Genomic DNA, 16,491 nt, shown 5'->3' with positions numbered 1-16,491 from the left:
ATAAATATTTATTGAACTTATTATGTACTAGGCACTTGGCATGCAGTCTCTAAATCCCAGTAATACCTATGAGAGGTGAATGCCATCATCTCCATTTTACAGATAGAGAAGCTGAGACTTAGAAAGATAGTCATTTGACCAGAGCACCACATAGGCAGGATGTGAGAGACCTGAGATTCCACCCTTGATCTGTCCCACTTTAGGATGTGGAGTATAAAGGAGAGAAGAAAGCATCTATCCTCTTATATTCATTAGGTAAGGCTAGCAAATGAAACCAACAAACAAGAGGTTAACAGGAAAAAATATTTAGTGCTGTTTTTTTTTTTTTCATTCCACCAAAACTTGTGTTGAAGTTTAAGTGTATCAAGAGGTGGTAGAACTTTTAAGAGATTAGCCATGGGGGCTCCACACTCATGGAAAGATGAATGTAGTTTACCACGAGAGTAGCTGGTTGTTGCAAAGCAAAGCTCTTTGGCCCCCTCTCTTCTTCAGAGACCTCTTCTCTTGTGCTTTTCCCCAGGCATGGAGAAGCACATGACCCTCACCAGAAGTCAGGCATATGCCTGCACCTCCCTAGCCTCTGGAACCAAGAGCCAAAATAAACCTCAATGTCAGGTGTTTTTACAGCAACAGAAAACAGAGAAAGACATAAAGCCTAACAGAACAGAAGTGAAAAACCCCAAAGAAGCAGTTAAACCTGGAAGCTTATATTCTATTTCAACAAAGTATAAAAAAATTGTGGAGACAGAACAACATAAAAGAAAAGGGGTTAGGGCTTCCAGATCTGTGAATTCTTGTGAAGTAAATACGTGGGGAAACAAATGGAAGGTGGGGATTATTTTAATGAGGTTTGTCTTTGCAGACTCATCTTGGTCCTGACTTTCTGTCTCCTGTGGCAAGGGTTTTTCTACCCTCTTATAATATGGGAGAGGAGAGGAGAGGAGAGGAGAAGAAAAAGGCCTTCACAATGGGGAAATGTATGCACTGCTTTTTGGCAGAAAAAGGCAGAGAGCTTCTCTTGGCCCAGCTGTTTCTTAATTGCCTGCAGCTCAAAATTATTCATATGTCAAAGTAGCACATTTAGGGATGGTGTGTTCTGCTCCCATCTAGGGAAAGTGCCCTACTGCGAAATCAAAAGGGCCTGGGTTTGGTGCCACAGTTAAAGTGCCACTTGGGGTGGCTACATCCCAGATTGGAGTGCCTACATTTGTTTGAGTCCCAGCTCTACTTCTCATTCTAGCTCCCTGCTAATGTTCACACTGAGGCAAAATGTTGTGTCTCAAATACTTAGGTCCCTGCCACCCAGGTGGGAGACTCACATCGAGCTCTGGGCTCCTGGCTGTGACTGGGCCTGGTGCTGGCTGTTGTAGGCATTCAGGCAGTGAACCAGTGGATGGAAGATTCTTTTTTTTTTTTTTTTTTTTTTTTTTTTTTTTTTTTTTTTGCTGTCTGTCTGTCTATCTGCCTTTCAAATAAAAAAAGTAAATTTTAAACTTTTTTTTTTTTTCAAAGAAGAACGTGGCATGCTGATGGTGGTGGAAGAGTGAAGATCTTACAACAAAGCTTCTCTTGCTCTCTAAAATCTCCTGAAGTCATCAGGCCAGTTTGTAGCCATCAGTCCCTATCCTTAGTCACACCCACTCTGTCTCAGTGACCCCTCCCAAGTCTTTATTTCCCTCCTCTTCCTTTACCCTTGAACTGATCACTCACTCAAATGATCACTGTACTTCTCACTATTGTCACACACACCCCTTCTGCCTCTGCCCATGCCTTTTCCTCCAGTGTAATTTCTCCTTGCCCTCTACTCTGTGCCTATTGAAAATCCTTGATGTACAGTGTTTGTGTGTATAAGAGAGAGAGAGAGAGACTTTCTGTTTTATCACCATTAGATTTATAATGCTGTATGTTTAAGAAAAATCTTAACATGTCAGACCGGTGTTCCTGTACTGTTTGATATTACATCTCTCTGTTTTATAGCCAATCATTGGTGCAGAGGCAACAACAGCTGACATTTGGGGACATGAGCCACATACCAGGCATTATTTTAGGCAGCTTGACATTTTAAGTCCCATTGTTTCTGCCTTCATAAGATTATTATTATTGCCCTCAAGCTATACTTTCTAGATGTCTTATGCTTTTAAATGTTTATCTGCACTAGGACATTTACTGTATGTACACATGTGTACATGCAGATGCATGAAGTAGCCTGTGCTTACTTATCAAGTCTCACCTTCGGCCTCTCTCACGTCACACTGTTTCATCTACCTAGAAACTGCAGTTCTTCCCTTGCAGAGTTCTGGTGAAGGTGAAGTAGGATGTGGTGGAAAGCACTTGAATCAGAGAAAAAGCCTCAGTGCACTCCAGTGCTCCTCCCCATGGCCTGTCTCTGCCTTAGCCCCTAGCAGAGTCCATCTTATTTTTTGAGGAGTGCATCATCACCAACAGCCTGAGAGCTTCTTGTAATTCTTCCTAACGTCTGCATGAAATTCCAGTTGAGGATTGGCCATGGGGAGGCAGGGATGACATTGGAATTGGGTACAGTGGGGGAAACCTTCCATAATATATTTTTAAAAGATTTATTTATTTATTTATTTGAAAGGCAGAATTACAGAGAGGCGGGGTGGGGGTGGGGGAGTCTTTCATCCACTGGATCATTCTCCAGATGGCTGCAACTGCTGGAGCTGGGCCAATCCAAAGCCAGAGCACAGGAGCTTCTTCTGGGTCCCCCACACAGGTGCAGGGGTCCAAGCACTTGAGCCATCTTCTACTGGTTTCCCAGGCCATTAGCAGAGATCTGGATTGGAAGTGGAGCAGCCAGGACAGGAACTGGTTTCCATACGGGATGCCAGTGCTACAGGCTGGGACTTTAACCTGCTCTACCACAGCTCCAGCCACGGGAACTGGTTTCTCTACCTTGAATTCCTTTTGTTGTTGTTGTTGTTGTTGTTAAATATTTACTTTATTTGAAAGGCAGAGTTAGAGACGGAGAGAGAAATTGTCCATCGGCTCATTCATTCCCCAATTGGTCAACCAAAGCCAGGAGCCAGAGCTACTTCCAGACCTCCCACATAGGTGCAGGGGCCCAATAACTTGGGCCATCTTCTGCTGCTTTCCCAGGCACATTAGTAGGGAGCTGGATTGGAAGTGGAGCAGCAGGGACTTGTACTGGTCCCCATATGGGATGCTGGTGCCACAGGTGGCAGCTTTACCTGCTATGCCACATTGCTGGACATTTGAATTCCTTTTATTTTATTTATTTTTGTTTTATTTGAAAGGCAGAGGAGGAGAGAGATCTTGCATCTTTTGGTTCACTCCCCAAATGCTTACAACACCCAGGGTTGGGCCAGGCCAAATCCAGGAACCCAGAACTCTGTCCGTGTTCCCCATGTAAGTGGCAGGCGCCCAGGCACATGAACTGTCACCTGCTGCCTCCAAGCATGCACCTTAGCAGGAAGATGGAATTGGAAATGTAGCCAGGACTCTGACCAGGCACTCCAACTGGGATGATGGTACCCAGGCAGCATTTTTTGTTTTGAAGATTTATTTATCCATTTGAAAGGCGGAGTTACAGAGAAAGAGAGAAGGAAGAGGGGCTGGGGAATCTTCCATCTGCTGGTTCATTCCCCAAACGACTACAACTACTGAGGCTGGGCCAGGCTGAAGCCAAGAGCCAGGAGCTTCATCTGGGTCTCCCACATGGGTGGTAGGGGCCCAAGCACTTGGGCTATCTTATGCTGCTTTCTCAGGCATACCAGCAGGGAGCTAGATTGGAAGTGGAGCAGCCAGGATTCAAATCAGAGGCCTTATGGGATGCTGTCATCGCAGGCTGCAGCTTAGCCCACTGCACCAAAGTGCTGGTCCCCTTCCATAATATTTTATTTCTTAAGGTGGATAGGTGTTGTTACATGAGTATTCTGTTAATCTAAAATTTGTAATGTATTTTATTTGAAATATTATATAAGAGGCAAACAGAAAGCTAATAAATATATTTATGTTTACCATGAAGATGTTTCCCTTGGAACCATTTAAAATGAACAGGCAACTGAAATTCTTCTTTCTGTGGTCTCTGAAAGCAGAGAAGGCCATGAAGGGAGGTAGGATTCTCAGTGGGGAAGTAGGACCTCTTCGGCTTCAGATACAAGGTATCAGGGATAGTTCCAGTTTATGAGATAGATCAGACATGTGCATCCTGTCTGTTGAGCTGACTTGACCTTTCTTTTGTGTTTTCCTGAGCTGCTTCCCTGAGTGAACTTGGGCAGTAACCAGAGCTACATTTTATCTTTGTAATATCTCAGCTCCAAATGCTGACAACCACTGCAGGCATCATGAATTTTTAATGTGGTGATGATGAGAAGGCTGCTGGTGCCTCCTTTCACTTCAGTGGACTGCTGTGACACTTGTTCCCTTTATTGTGTTTATACTTCTGGGTTATTCCTGATGCAGACTCTTGTTCTGTTTCATCCGTGTCCCTTGCTCTCATGCAGGGTCGCAGGGTCAAGCGATTGTACTGGGTAAGGTTGATACCATGGGGATAGTGAGAAGTTGTCAGATTTTGGACTGTTTTAAAGGTAGAGGCAACAGGATTTCCAGTGCATTGTGTCTGGAGTGTAAGAAGGAAAACACCCAAATATGACTTGATGAGTTCCAGCATAAACAACTTTAATGTACTTGTACTAACTGACAGCCAAAAGGGGACAGTGGGGAACAGAATTGGGGCATAAAACCGAGACTTTTAGACATGTTGAAGATTGGAAATAATTAATGGGAATCCAAATGGAGATACTGAATAGCCAGTTGAATATAGAAGCCTCTGTTTCAGGGGTGGGGTCCTATTCAGGGCCACGGGAGTCAGTGTGGGAGTTGTCTGCTGATAAAGTATTTCAAGCCATAAGACTAAGAAAGAAGTGAGACTTGGGGTTCTGCAATAGCGATGAGGTCAGGGAGATGAGGAACCAGCAAAGTCAATGGCGAGGAGTACTCATGAGGTCAGAGGACCATCCAGAGTGTGGGACAGCCTGGAAGCTGAGTAAGATAAGAGTTTCGGGGAGGTCAGAGTTACCATCCATGGCACATTCTCTGTTGGGACACTTCTGTATCTTTTACGTCAACCACCAGTGCCATAGCCCTGTGAGGTAGAGTTTAGCCTTATTTAATGGATTACAAAGCAGAAGTTTGGCGAGGAGAAACATGTTCACAGATATATAATGATTGCTTCCTCTGTGCCAGCTATGGTGTAGGCCTGGAAGTTAAAAGCCTTTTAGACTTATAGGTGGGGTGAAACCAGACTTTAAACCTACTTTCTTCTGGTCCAAGCCTGAACTTTTTGCAACAAGGTGGCACGTGAGGAGTATTCTAAACGTGCCTTTCTCAGACCTGGGCCTTACACACGTTGAAAGGACACTGAGTTTTGCTGCAGAGAAAGAAATGTGCTAGAACACGTGAATTTTCCTTTGACAGCTCAAGTAAGGAAAATTTTCTCCTTATTCTTGGATAGTCATTATTACTTGGCGATGTGATGATAATTTGACCCCTCAGGATGTGGGGAGACAATAGATTAATTGGGACATAAGTGCCATCAAAGAAAAAGAGGAGTTCTCGTTTTACAGAGTGAGTTAGAACACTCAGTGTACTGGTTAGCACTCCCAGGGTGTGCCATTCAATGAATAGGTGATACCGGTTTTCTGGACTTTCCTTTTGTGACTTGCTGGCGATCAGTGTTCAAAATGATTTCTTCCTTGTCAAACAATATCTCACACTCCTTTTCTTTTCCTTTTAGATCATGTTCAAAATGAAGAAAACTATGCCCAAATTCTTGATAAGTTTGGGAGTAATTTTTTAAGCCGCGACAACCCTGATCTTGGCACCGCTTTTGTCAAGTTTTCAACTCTGACAAAGGAATTGTCCACACTGCTGAAAAATCTGGTAAGCCTTTTTATACATGGTTAACAAAGAGTTATACTTTGACCAAAGTAGAAGGTAATATAAAGAGAAAATTCAGTAATCCTCCCTCCATCCCTTGGTCCAGGGAGCAAAAAATAAAATAAAAAAATTAAAAGCTTTGATTCTCAGATATGCCAGGTCATAATTTTTAAAAATCCCACTGTGAAATTCCTAGAATTTATGCCTTTAAGCAATGCACAGTAGAGTAGATTTATTGAAGGTAGAGAAACTGCTTTACTTGAATTTTCTTCTTCTTCCTTTTTTTTTGACAGGCAGAGTGGACAGAGAGTGAAACAGAGAGAAAGATCTTCCTTTGCCGTTGGTTCACACTCCAATGGCCACTGCGGCCGGCACACCGCACTGATCCAAAGCCAGGAGCCAGGTGCTTATCCTGGTCTCCCATGCGGGTACAGGGCCCAAGGACTTGGGCCATCCTCCACTGCACTCTGGGGCCACAGCACAGAGCTGGCCTGGAAGAGGGGCAACCGGGACTAGAACCCGGTGTGCCGGCGCCATAGGCGGAGGATTAGCCTATTGAGCCACGACACCAGCCTGAACTTTCTTCTACATTCCCCTACTGTTTTTTTTTTTTTTTTTTTTTGAGAGGTAAAGTTACAGAGAGAGAGAGGGAGAGACAGAAAGGTTTAATGGCCCAAATGGCCGCAACTGCCAGAACTGAGCCGATCCAAAGCCAGGAGCCAGGAGCTTCTTCCAAGTCTCCCATGTGGGTCAGGGACCCAGGCACTTGGGCCATCTTGTACTGATTTCCCAGGCCATAGCAGAGAGCTGGATTGGGAAGAGGAGCAGCCAAGATACAAACTGGCACCCATATGATATGCTGGCACCGCAGGCAGAGGCTTAACCCACTATGCCACAGTACCGGCCCCTGATTTTTTTTTTTTAAAGATAACCTTTAGCAACTGTTGTTTTTTTGATTGGTTTAAGGAGTGTTAATGGCTTCTGTGTCAAACAGATATTAAAATTGGTATTTCAAATACTGTGTCTCACTTGGATGATGATGGTCATGCATACAGATTCTTGATTTACAAATCATGTACCTCCCTCAACTCCCCACATCTTTTTAACCCCCAGCGAGAAGAAGGTTTTGAGATTTGGAGAACCTTTGATTTTAGAAGTAGATGACAGGAAGAATCCCTACAATTCAAGGGCATGGAGGTACTGTCCCACAGAGGCAGACACAGAGAGTGGAGGTGGGAGTTCTCGGCCAGGCAGAGGTGTCTGGGCCTTACTTTATTGTGTTGAAGCACCCTCCCATTCCCTCACGGCACTCATGCTTAGGAAGATTCGGTTCATCATTCACTCACCCATTCAGTTCTTTCTTTGGGTTCAAATCACCCATTTCTAAATTAGGAAACTATTTCCACACAAGTTGGAGCACGGCAATCTTATGAAGAAACATTTTAGGCTGGCGCCGCAACTCAATAGGCTAATCCTCCGCCTTGCAGCACCGGCACACCGGGTTCTAGTCCTGGTCGGGGCGCCGGATTCTGTCCCGGTTGCCCCTCTTCCAGGTCAGCTCTGTGCTGTGGCCAGGGAGTGCAGTGGAGGATGGCCCAAGTCCTGGGGCCCTGCACCCCATGGGAGACCAGGATAAGTACCTGGCTCTTGCCATCAGATCAGTGAGGTGCGCCGGCCGCAGCACGCCGGCTGCGGTGGCCATTGGAGGGTGAACCAACGGCAAAGGAAGACCTTTCTCTCTGCCTCTCTCTCTCACTGTCCACTCTGCCTGTCAAGAATTAAAAAAAAAAAAGCTTTCCGAGGTCTTGGCAAGTCTTGTCACAATCCATTTGATACACATTGTATTAGAATTGTATCTGTTCACTATATTGAATCTGTTCTCCTTGTATTAATATCACATAACATGAGAATTGTGCTGCAGTAATTATCATGAATTTGCTGTGACTCTGAGAATCTAATGTATTAAATGCATTCCTTAAGCAATAACTTTTAAAAATTCCATTTGATAACCACTTAGCTTTCAGTTAAAGACAACCTATTTGAAAAATGACTATTTGAAAAATTTCTACACCCTGTTAATCTGAATATTTGATAGTTCAAATATTCTTTTTTTTTTTTTTTTTAAGATTTTATTTGGTTGAATTAGTTACAGAGAGAGGTAGAGACAAAGAGAGAGGTCTTCCATCTGCTGGTTCACTCCCCAGATGGCTGCGATGGCCAGAGCTGAGCTGATCTGAAGCCAGGAGCTTCTTCTGGGTTTCCCATGTGGGTGCAGGGGCCAAGGACTTGGGCCATTTTCTACTGCTTTCCCAGGCGATAGCAGAGAGCTGGATTGGAAGAGGAGCAGCTGGGACTAGAACTGGCACCCATATGGGATGCCGGCGCTTGGGCAGGCCAAGGACTTTAACCCACTGTGCCACAGTGCTGGCCCCCCAAATATTCTTTCATTTTATCACACTAGATATTGTGTCTGTGTTTATGTGTGTATCTACCCAACAACTTAATTATAGTTGGTGATTTATGACATTGAATATTCCTACTCAGGAAATATGGTCTACAAAAAAATGTGGAATATGGAGATACTTCTGGTTTTCAAAATATTGTAAAAGGATGATTTTGAACATAATAATGTTCCTACACTTTTGGATTGAAGAAATCCATGTTATTTCTGTAAATCTTGGATTACTTAAGTATCCTTTATTCAAATGATGACTCTTGTTTCCGCTTCCTCTGGGTGTTACCTACCCTTTTGATGATGAGTTGCCCAAAGGGTGGAGTGGTGGGAAGATGGGAAGTGAGATAAGACTTTAGTAATAACTGCTACAAGACCTGCTCAGGGAGGAAGTTCTGTTTCCCCTGAGACAGGCATTTTCATATGGATATCTTGCTCCTTCAGTTTCCGGGAGACCAAATTTACGTTGTTTAATTCAAGATTGAACACCTCCAAAGTTTCTAGACTAATCCATTCTACACTTTGGTACACTGCTCGACTGTGTATATGTGCAGTGCACACAAGTCAGTGGCAAACAAACATTCCACGTCTGTTTGCTCTTCTCCAAACAAAAAACAAGTTATATTTATTGAATATCTCTGATGAATCTGGTAGTGTGGTCAGTGCTTTATACTGATTAGCTCATTGAACATGTTACAGCAACCCTCTCTGGTTATTCTACCTGAGATTATATAACATGTTCATTCACACTGTTAGTAAGTAGGCTTGACCCCACTCGTTCTGTCTCCAGGGCCATTCACCCTATTGCTCTACTGTATATGGCCTGTGTCATCATATGCTCCTTGTCCTGCTTTCTGGCCCAGAACAAGTGCTGATGTAGGTAGTTCACCATACCTACCCCAAGCTACAGGCCTCTTACCAAGGAGTGTAATCCCAAGAAAAATAAAAGAAATTGCTGGAAGATTAATTCATTTTGCAAATAAAGTAAAAACGTCTTCCCTTTCAAGGTGTCAGTGGAGTTCCTGATGAGGAAGCCAGTCAAAGAAGCAGTTTGTATTCTGATTTGCTAACTAAGGGGATGTAATCTGATAGAATGGAAAGCCAGCCCCAGGAGTTTATACAGCCTGATGACAGCTGACACTTTGCTGTTTCCCTTTTTATGTTTTACCAAGGAAGGAGGCAGATTGACGGGGCCACACCTTGAGCCCAGGGCTTGGGAGCAGTCCAAGTGCCCTAGGGAGAGAGTGGTTTCTGGCTCTGCTGGCAGCACCTGCAGTTCCTAGCTGAGAAGCCTGGGGAAGCAGCAACCACTCAGCTGGAGCTCTGGAACACCTCCATGGGAACCAGTGTTTCTCAGAAGATTCCCAAATACCTTATGATTTTAAACTGGGGAATGCTAGAAACATTAAGCAATAATTGCTAACAGTCAAAATGTAGAGTAAGGGGAAAAAATGTACTTGGGTGCTTCTTAGACTTTCTAAATTGTATTATTTCAGCTGTACCCTAAGTCTGTTACTTTCTGAGGTCTCTGCTAAGTACTGAAAAAATGTTATTTTCTAATTAAGATTCTGCTTATAAAGGATCTATTACTAGTTTGTATTAAAACATTACTTATTCTGTGGAGGAAAAGCTAATGTTAGAGTTGGGTGCCAGGTGTCATGCTAGCTTTCTGCTTTGACTGTGACCCTAGATGGGGAAAAAGTTACCATTTGCATTAGTTCTAAGTAATTGGTATCACAGGCATATTGTATTTAAGAGCTTCTGAAAGGGTGGTTCTTAAAAACACCAGCACGTTAAGTTACTTTCTTAGCCACTATTTAGATGTTTGGGTGATTTTCTGGACTTTGAGTGATTGGTCAAAGGTTTGGTAGCAAAATGAGATGTTATGTGAAGACTCTCAGGTGCCTCATTAAGATCAGAAAAGTCACTAAGCTGACCCATGGACTTTGTGTAACAAATACAAATTTTCTTTATTATTCACATCTTCTCATTTGATCTTTATGGTCAGTGCCAGTGTAAAGACAAACACCAGTAGCCATCCCATTTACAATTAAGGTCACCACATTTCTGAAATACAGTGTGTCTCTGAAGCAGTAGAGTTAGAGAGGTTGAGCTTAAGGTTCTCTTGCTGCACATCACACAGAGTCTCGGCAGTGCTGCCCCACAAATCACAAAGCAGCGACGTTGCTTTGATGGACTATGGGGTAAAAGCCTACTGCCATCATGGTTGAGGGCTGCACATTAGCAGTAGTATGCTGTCAGCTCATCGTGCTACTGTGTGTTTACCTTGCACAGTATTTTTTATGTTTTTAGTCTGTTTTTGTCTTTTGATTTCTTTCATAAATGAGTTCTAGCATGTTGGCAAGAATGAGAAAAAACATTAGGTGGTAGTTCTGAAACTTCAGGTCTTAACCACCATAGTCTTAAAAGTGATTGAGGACACTTGAAGGATTTTCCATTTATGTGAACTATTTCTGTCTGTATTTACTGTCCTAGAATAGAAAGCAAGAAATTTTTAAAACATTTATTTTAAAATAAACTCATTTTCATAGTGCCCTAAATAACCTGTTTCTAATGAAAAAATAATTATTCTTCTGAGTCCACTCCCCACAGAAATAAAGAAGAGATGCCATCGTTTTATGTTTTTTGAAAATCCCTTTTAAGCTGGTTTATAGGAAGTACTGGATTCTCATATCTGCTTCTATATTCATTTTGTTGCATGTGCTAGTTTGGTTATGGTAGATGAAAAATAGAGCCCTACACAGGTCTATGTTGGGAGAAGTATTTTAAATCATTTCAGATCATTATGGACATTTTTCTTTGATAATACATCAAAACTTGACAAGTGGTAGTTTCCTGAACACCATGTCAGTCTGAAACCATATAAATTAGCTAATTTGGAAACTTTGAGCCCATGGTAACAAATACAAGTTTTCCAAAATTTTGACTTTCTCTGATGTCTCTGCTGTATCATTATCAACAGACATTGCCAGTTCACTGTGAAGTGACAAGCTTACCTCATTCCCTTTGGAGCAGTGTTTGGCACACTTAACCCAAAGTCTGAATAACCACAGTTTGCCAGTCATTTCTTTCAATAAAAATAATAATATTGCACTTTTAAAAGCAAACAAAACCAGTTAATTCAGCTCACAACTCAAAAATTCGTTAGTACTTTTTCTCAAGATAACCATTTTAGTATGCATTAAAAATAATTTATGTATGCTTCCTATTTCATTAAATGGAATATTAAAAAGTATATTCAAGGGTTTTTTGAAGTATGATAAAAAAATTTGTGTCATGTTGGGCATTCTTGAATGAAAATAGGTGTTTATTTATTTATTTATTGTGACAAGCATGACCATAGAGGATACAGTGACTACAGTTTGTGATAGTGCTTTGATTCCAGCATGAGGCAAACACAGTTTACCTGTTACTTTTGCACTGTCAGTGTAATGTCAACATAATGACAAAGTTGCAAAACTTCTCAGCATGATTATGAAAATGTTTTTGACCTTTTTGACCTCTAGGGACTTATGAACCATGCTTTGAGAACCATAAGTGTCAGAAATCAAAAAATTTTGTTGTAATTCCAACCCTGCCACTGAGTGGGTTAATGTTGCCCAACTTAAATTTCCTCTGTCCAGGTAGAGGAAAGTTCCCCACTACCTGCCCAGCTGGTTACATGAGGATCAATTCATTCTGCTCATGTGAAAAACTTTGTGACCTGTAAAGTCCTTGATCCACATAGCTGTTATAGTATTAATTGGCAATATTAATACTACTCTGATATTAGTAACCACTATGGGGGACTTTGTATATTTTTCTTATTACAAAAGAACACATGAAATACAGAGAGAAAATTGTATATTCTTTATATTCCCCCAACCAGAGATGTCATCATTGACCTTGGGGTTTATTTTAATATATATATATATGTATATGTGTGTGTATATATATATATATATATATGTCTGTCTGTGTGTATGCCGCAGGCAGCATCTTTACCCACTGCTCCACAGTGCTGACCCCAGGGTCATCTTCTTTGTGCCATTTATTCACAAATAGAGGAAACCATCTGTCCTGAGCACCTTTGTATTGCTAGATTTCACATGATATTGGCACCAGCGTATATACACTTACCCAAGTTGGGACAGGCAACACATTTAGCACCTCAAGATAGGGGCTGGTATTGTAGCATAATGAGTTAAGCTACTACCTGCGAGGCTACCATTCCATAAGGGTGCCAGTTTGAGTCCTAGCTGCTCCACTTCTGATCCAGCTCCCTGCTAATGTGCCTGAGAAAGCAGTGGAGGATAGCCCAAGGCCTGGATGAAACTCCTGACTTTAACCAGGCCCAGCCTTGGCCGAGGGAACTTGGTTCCCTCCTTGGGGAGGGAACCAGTGGTTCGAAGGACTCTCTTTCTGTCTTACCCTTTGTCTCTGTCTCTGTAACTCTGCCTTTCAAATAACTTAAAAAAAAAAAAAAAAGGCAGCGGCAGCAACTCAAGATAGCGTGACTCTCCCAGGAGTCCTCTGTGATAGATTCCTCATCCTTTTTTTTTTTTTTTTTTTTTTTTTTTGACAGGCAGAGTTAGACAGTGAGAGAGAAAAAGAGAAAGGTCTTCCTTCTGTTGGGTCACCCCCCAAATGGCTGCCATGGCCGGTACGCTGCGCTGATTTGAAGCCAGGAGCCAGGTGCTTCCTCCTGGTCTGTCTCCCATGTGGGTGCGGGGGCCCAAGCACTTGGGCCATCCTCCCTCCACTGCCTTCTCGGGCCACAGCAGAGAGCTGGACTGGAAGAGGAGCAACCAGGACAGAATCCAGCACCCCAACTGGGACTAGAACCCTGGGTGCTGGCGCTGCAGGCGGAGGATTAGCCTAGTGAGCCGCGGTGCCAGTCAGATTTCTCATCCTTGACAATTCAGGCTTCATCTACCTTGCAGCCTTGTCCTGTTTGTTGTGAGAGCCAGTGCAGACAGGTGCTTAATGGAAATTCAGTTACTGGGACAGGAGTAGGAATGGCAAATACATATAAGAAAGTTTTTTTGTCTCCTACTCTCATGTTTTTTATATCCCCTATTGGCTTTCTCTGCCTTAAAGTGAAAGGAAATTTCATAATAGAGTGACTTCTTAATAAGATAACCTTGCCATTTGTGTGTTTGGTTTTTTTATTAAAGTCAAAGCCATCCAAAGTGGCAGAGTTGGAGAGCGGATCAGTGCTAAGGGTCCAGCATTTGACTATAGAGGGATGACCCAGAGGAGTTCCTCTGTGCTGATGAAACACTTTTCTATCTTGATTATGGTGATGGCAGTACTGATCTATATGTGTGATTAAAGGTCATAGAACTGTGTATATGAAGGCTTATAAAAAAGCACATGCAAAACCTGAGGTCTGTTGTTTAGCTACTTGTGTTAGTTTTCTTGGTTTTGATCATGCTAAGGTAAGCTGCTTTTCTTGGGGGGAGTTGGCCAGTGGCTATAAGGCACCTCTCTATACTTATTTTGCAACTTTGTATGAGTCTAAAATATAAGCCGTCCAATTCTGGTCATTTAATAATACATATATCCATAAACATATTGTGAAACAAGTGTCCAGAGCAATACTTGAACTCTCTTTTCTGATAGTCCTTTAGACAATTGGTGTGTTTTTGCACTTCTACAGGTTTTCTAAACCAGTCTTTCAGGTGAATTTCTTTCTCTAATTAAAGTCCTCTATGTGGTTACTGTACCAAAACATTGAGTGATTTATCTGTTTAATCCTGGAAATGAATCTAGCCATCTGGTCTTATTATGTCTAGAGAATGCTGCCTCTTAGTGGTGAGAAACCAGAAAAATGTGGGGAGATCTATTTTATTATTTCAATATGTTGGTGGCGTGGGCTTTGAATTTTAAGAAGACCTGGGTAAAAATCACAGCTCAGCAACTTCTTTCTTGTGTGGCTTTGGCAGCTTACTGAGTCCTCCCAGTCTTGGATCCTTCAGTTCTGTGAAATGATATTAATGATAGCTCCTCACGGTGCCCGTTCATGATTCATTACCGAGGTCCTGCCACAAGCACTGTGGCTAGGCAGGAGGGAGACAGCAATGCGAACACACACAAGGGCCTTGGCCTCTTGGAGCTTGTGTTGTAGTAGCATTTTTAGAAATGATTTGCAGGCTGGCACCCCAGGTTCTAGTCCCAGTCGGGGTGCCAGTTCTGTCCCGGTTGCTCCTCTTCCAGTCCAGCTCTCTGCTGTAGCCCTGGAGTGCAGTGGAGGATGGCCCAAGTGCTTGGGCCCTGCACCCACATGGGAGACCAGGAGGAAGCACCTGGCTCCTGGCTTCGGATCAGCGCAGCGCACCTGCCATGGCGGCCATTTGGGGAGTGAACCAACGGAAAAGGAAGACCTTTCTCTCTCTCTCTCACTCTCTCTCTCTCTGTGTGTGTGTGTGTGTGTGTGTGTGTGTCTAACTCTGCCTGTCAAAAAAAAAAAAACTATTTGCATGAAGTACGGGTCTTAGTGTTTGGTTCATAGTAAATGCTTATTGGATATTAATTTTAAAAATTATTAGAAATGCTTCTTGGATGACTTTCCAGTCTTTCTAGACTCATCCTTCCTCTGGCTAAATATGCCTTCCTAATCAAAGCTAGCTCGAGACATAGCAGCTGTCACCCTTGGAACTTACCATGTTTCATGCTTCCATGCCTGTACATGTTCCATTCGTTCTCTGATTGCCCCCTTAACAGTTCTTGTATCAATAAATCCTTTCATTTACAAGACAGCTTCCTTGTAAAAAGAAACCAACCAAAGCAGAATGCTCACCTACGCTAACGATTTCTAATTGCTTTTATTGTTCATTTGATTGAATATGTAGTGCTAAAATTATATTGTCTTTTTCTTTTGTTACTCTTGAAAGCAATAAAAGCATTGTTTGCTTGAACAGTGCTTGGCTGGGTCTGCTCTACTGCCAGTGTCAGGCCATCATGCCTGTGATCCTGATGAAGGAGTTAAGAGTCAACAGAGTTGCATCCATTTAATTCCCAAACCACAAAATGGGAAAGGAAAAGAACTGGTGGATTGAAAGAGATCCTCACCAGGCAGAGGAAAACCACTTAAATGCCATACCCTCTAAGAGTCCCAATGTAGCAACAGTTTGTGAAAATATATGTAAAACCCCTTTAAAAATAGAGAGAGGTGCCTGGATTCTAGTTGAGCCCAGACTTTGCCTGCATCTGGATCTTTCCCTTTGCTCAGCGTTTGGACAGTTCTGAGTGCGCATGAGAGCTTGTGTGTCATTTAACAGTTGGAGGGCAGTTATTGCTTCAGAGCTGCTGAAGCAAAGCAAAGCTTTCTCCAGCTGCATAGCATTTCCTGTTTGCAATCTCCGACTGCAGGGATTGTGGTTTGAGTTAAGAATGCTTTCTTGTTACATTTTTTCTTTTCTTCTCTCTCAGATGAGAATAGCTAGAAATGTACAAGTTGAACCTAAATTTGTATTAGATTCTTTCCCAAGTTTTTCTTTGAAATAATTGAAAAGTGCAGAGAGCATGGACATGCTCAGTGGTAAATTGATAGCTCCTAGATGCCCTGAACTGGATAATGCATTTTTGAAGACCTCATTTCACAAAATGATAATCCATAATTAGACAGCTTTAGCGCTTGGTCTACCAGATGTCCCTTCGTGTCCTGCTAGACTCCATTACAAATTAATGTTATGGGACATTTTGTGACGTGAAGTCTGTTCATGTGGGTGAGGGAGTAAGAGAAGAAGTGTTTCTTTTTCCTTCTGTTATGAAAGTCATATATGTTTACTAGAAAGATTTCAGAAATATGGAGAATTTAAAGAAGAAAACAAAGATCATTATATAATCTTAACTTCTATTAATATCCTAACTTCTGTTAAGAGTATATTGTTGGATATAATTTAATAGGTTTATATACAAATAGTGATGACTAACATGTATATTTATTATGTAGATTGTATTATACATATATTTTAGCAGGCTTTTTTTTTCTCATTTTTTATTCAAGAAGCAGAGAGATAGAAACAGACATACAAAGAGATCTTCCATCCAGTGGTTCACTTCCCAGATGTCTACAACATCTAGGACTGGGCCAGGCTGAAGCCAGAGTGCTTGGA

General features: G+C 42.2%; 1 protein-coding gene across 9 annotated transcripts in view; it reads left to right on the top strand.

Annotated features, from left to right (window-relative positions):
- The window catches only part of ASAP1 (ArfGAP with SH3 domain, ankyrin repeat and PH domain 1), a 379,170-nt gene that overhangs the window by 230,497 nt on the left and 132,182 nt on the right, over positions 1 to 16,491 (top strand). For all 9 annotated transcript variants that reach the window (XM_051844826.3, XM_051844821.3, XM_089335707.1 and 6 more), the window contains one exon: positions 5,777 to 5,922. In XM_051844826.3, coding sequence (XP_051700786.1) covers positions 5,777 to 5,922 — 146 coding nt within the window. The remainder of the gene's footprint in view (positions 1 to 5,776; positions 5,923 to 16,491) is intronic.

This window comes from Oryctolagus cuniculus, chromosome 6, assembly GCF_051225735.1.
Source record: "Oryctolagus cuniculus isolate XC-2025 breed Fujian yellow rabbit chromosome 6, ASM5122573v1, whole genome shotgun sequence".
NCBI lineage: Eukaryota > Metazoa > Chordata > Mammalia > Lagomorpha > Leporidae > Oryctolagus > Oryctolagus cuniculus.
This window is presented reverse-complemented; position numbering and strand designations above follow the sequence as displayed.